This window comes from Stegastes partitus, unplaced genomic scaffold (genome assembly GCF_000690725.1).
Source record: "Stegastes partitus isolate 25-593 unplaced genomic scaffold, Stegastes_partitus-1.0.2 Scaffold839, whole genome shotgun sequence".
In the NCBI taxonomy this organism is placed as follows: domain Eukaryota; kingdom Metazoa; phylum Chordata; class Actinopteri; family Pomacentridae; genus Stegastes; species Stegastes partitus.
Genome location: NW_007578570.1, coordinates 259,859 through 262,710, shown reverse-complemented (window position 1 = coordinate 262,710; position 2,852 = coordinate 259,859). Strand labels below are relative to the sequence as shown.

General features: G+C 43.8%; 1 gene segment (V, D, J or C); it reads left to right on the top strand.

Moving 5' to 3' along the window:
- Positions 1–1,204: 1,204 nt before the first annotated feature.
- LOC103365429 (Ig kappa chain V-I region Wes-like) lies at positions 1,205–1,845 on the top strand. The segment is given in 2 exon segments: positions 1,205–1,384; positions 1,492–1,845. Coding segments are annotated over 2 exon segments (423 nt in total).
- Positions 1,846–2,852: the final 1,007 nt, after the last annotated feature.

Sequence of the window (2,852 nt, the reverse complement as noted above, 5' to 3'; positions counted from 1 at the left end):
CACCTCCTCCATCCATCAAGAAAGCTCATCAACGCCTGATCTTCCTGTGGAGGCTAAAGAGAGGCCGTCTGAGCACATCAGTCCTCACCACTTTCTCCAGAGGAACCATAGAGAGCGTGCTGACCAGCAGGATCTCTCTGTGGCATGAGAGCAGCAGTGACTCTGACTGGAAGGCACTGAAGAGAGTGGTGAGGGCTGCTGAGAGGATCATCAGGGTCTCGCTGATCAGTGAGGCCAGTAAATGCAGATCAGAGATGTGTAGCTTCAGACCCAGAGACACCTGCAGAGAGAACCAAACACAAACTAGAACTAAGGGATGGTTCAGGTGATCCTGAGCAGCTTTAACTCTAAACTTTATCAAAGAGCAAAGTTTTCAGCCTTAACAGTAGAGAGGGTGTCTGCCTCCTGAATCCAGACTGGGAGCTGATTTCACACCAGAGGATCTGATAACTGAAGGCTCTGCCTCCCATTCTACTTCTGGAAACTGTACGAACTATAGGAGCTCTGTTCAGATCATATGGGACAATGAGGTCTTTCAGATATGATGGAGCTTGGTCATGAAGAACTTTGTATCTGAGGAGAACAATTTAAACCTTATCCTGGATTTTACAGGGATGCAATAAAGAGAAACTCATATGAGACAAAGATGATCTATTATGTTATATTTCCTACCAGAACTCTGGCTGCAGCAGTTTGGATCAACTGGAGGTTTTTCAGAGAGTTTTCAGACCAGAGGTGACAAACTCATCAACTAGTTTTTCAGATTGACTTTAAGACATCATGTTCTTTTTTTTTGACAAAATGATGCAGGTGAGGGAAAGCCAACCCAGAGACTTGCTTTGTGTGTAAGTAAAAAGTCATATCTTGGTCAAAGATACCTCTGAGGTTCCTCCCAGTAGAGCTGGAGGCCAAGGCAATGCCATGCACACTTACTACTTGTTTAGATAGTATGTTTAGATAATAACTTAGTAGTTTACATAGATAAACATAGCTGGGTGTCATCTGCATAGAAATGAAACCTTTTCCACAATTTCACTGCTTCAGTGGCAGTAACCTCTATTGTATACAGCATCATACACCAGTCTCTGCACCCTCATGGGTCTCTGTATTGTCCTGAGTTGATGGCTGATTGGACCAGAGTCTACACCAGAGTTCAAATCAAGCCCCACATGTTAGAATGAGTCAGAACATTTCCATAGAGAGGCACTTTGCATCAGCAGCACCATGCTCCAGTGCTCTGGGAGACTTTATAGTGGTGACACTTGAACACTGGATGACTGACAGCTGTCCTTCATGACAACAGAAGACACAGAAATCCTCCTCATCAGAAACATGACTTTGATCTGCGTCCTCATCTGGACTCTCCTCTGCTGTTGCTTCACAGGTAAAGTCCAGACAATCAGACTCCTCTCCTCTATCAACATGCGTCCCTCTGAAATGAAGCCCACACAACCATGACGCTGCTTTCTGTTTGTGTCTCTGTATCCTCAGAGTCCAGAGGACAGATCACAGTGACTCAGCCTGGAGCAGTGAGCTCTGCTCTGGGAGGCTCCGTCACCATCAGATGCACGACCAGTCAGCATGTTCGTGTTTATAATGGCAAGCACCGTTTAGCCTGGTACCAGCAGAAAGATGGAGGAGTTCCTAAACTGCTCATTTCTAATGCTAACAGCAGAGAATCAGGGATTCCAGCTCGTTTTACAGGCAGTGGATCAAACTCTGACTTCACTCTGACCATCAGTGGAGTCCAGACTGAAGATGAAGCAGTTTATCACTGTCAGAGTCTCCATTACCCCAACAGTCAGTATGTGTTCACACAGTGAAAAGGCGTCGTACAAAAACCTCCCTCAGTCAGACTGAACAGAAACTGAACTGACTGATACAGTTCACTGAACACATTTTCAGGAAGTACATTGAACACGTCCTTATTGTTACTTCCAGCAATGATCATGAATATCAAAGTATCAACAAAGTGTTCAAAGTCATCAATGATCTAAGTTTAATTGAAATTATTTCTTTGATGACAACTGGGAAATGGATCCCAGTATGACCTGATGTTTTTTTCTGGTTCATCTCATCTGTGACAGTTAATGAGAAACATCTTGGTCAGGACCTTTGACCTCAGCGTCACAGTGAATCACAGCTACACAACTACATCCTGTCCAAAGACAACATGAAGACACAGATCAGCATCAGAAACCTTCATGATCAATGACCACCCAAACAAAACCACAACATTTCTCAGAACAAGTGATTTAATTGTTGCTAAAGACAAAACCTAAAAACACAAGCTGCCACATTTACAGAACCATTGAAACCAGCTGTGGCTGAGCTCCGTCTCCTTCAGGTTCACACCGTCTCCAACTCACATACAACTCTGAGAGACGTTGTACACGTGGCCCAGCAGGTGGTTCCACTGATCATTTCAGACACGTCACTGTGATCTCATGTTGCCTCATTAACCTCGGCACTTTTCTGCATACAAACAGCTGAGCTGCTGCACAGATTGACAGTTTCTACAGTGAAACCACTGGAAACAAGAAAGTCAGAATGAATCAGCTCCATCAGAACTGTACATACGATTTGCATTCAGACATGAATCCAACACATTTGCTGACCATCACATGACAGGAAAGAGTGTCGGTCTGAAAGGGGCTATACTCAGCCTGCAAGTTACCGTATTTTATGAAAAGCAAGAATGCCAGTGTTAGTGCACATCATCATAGTCATATTTTGTTCATGTTACGACATTAAAAAGGAGAAATTCTATAAATTCTGCTGCAACACGTCTTTCCAGAAACAGTCTTTGTTACTGTGGACAATCTACAGAACACAGTGTGAACAGTTTTCAC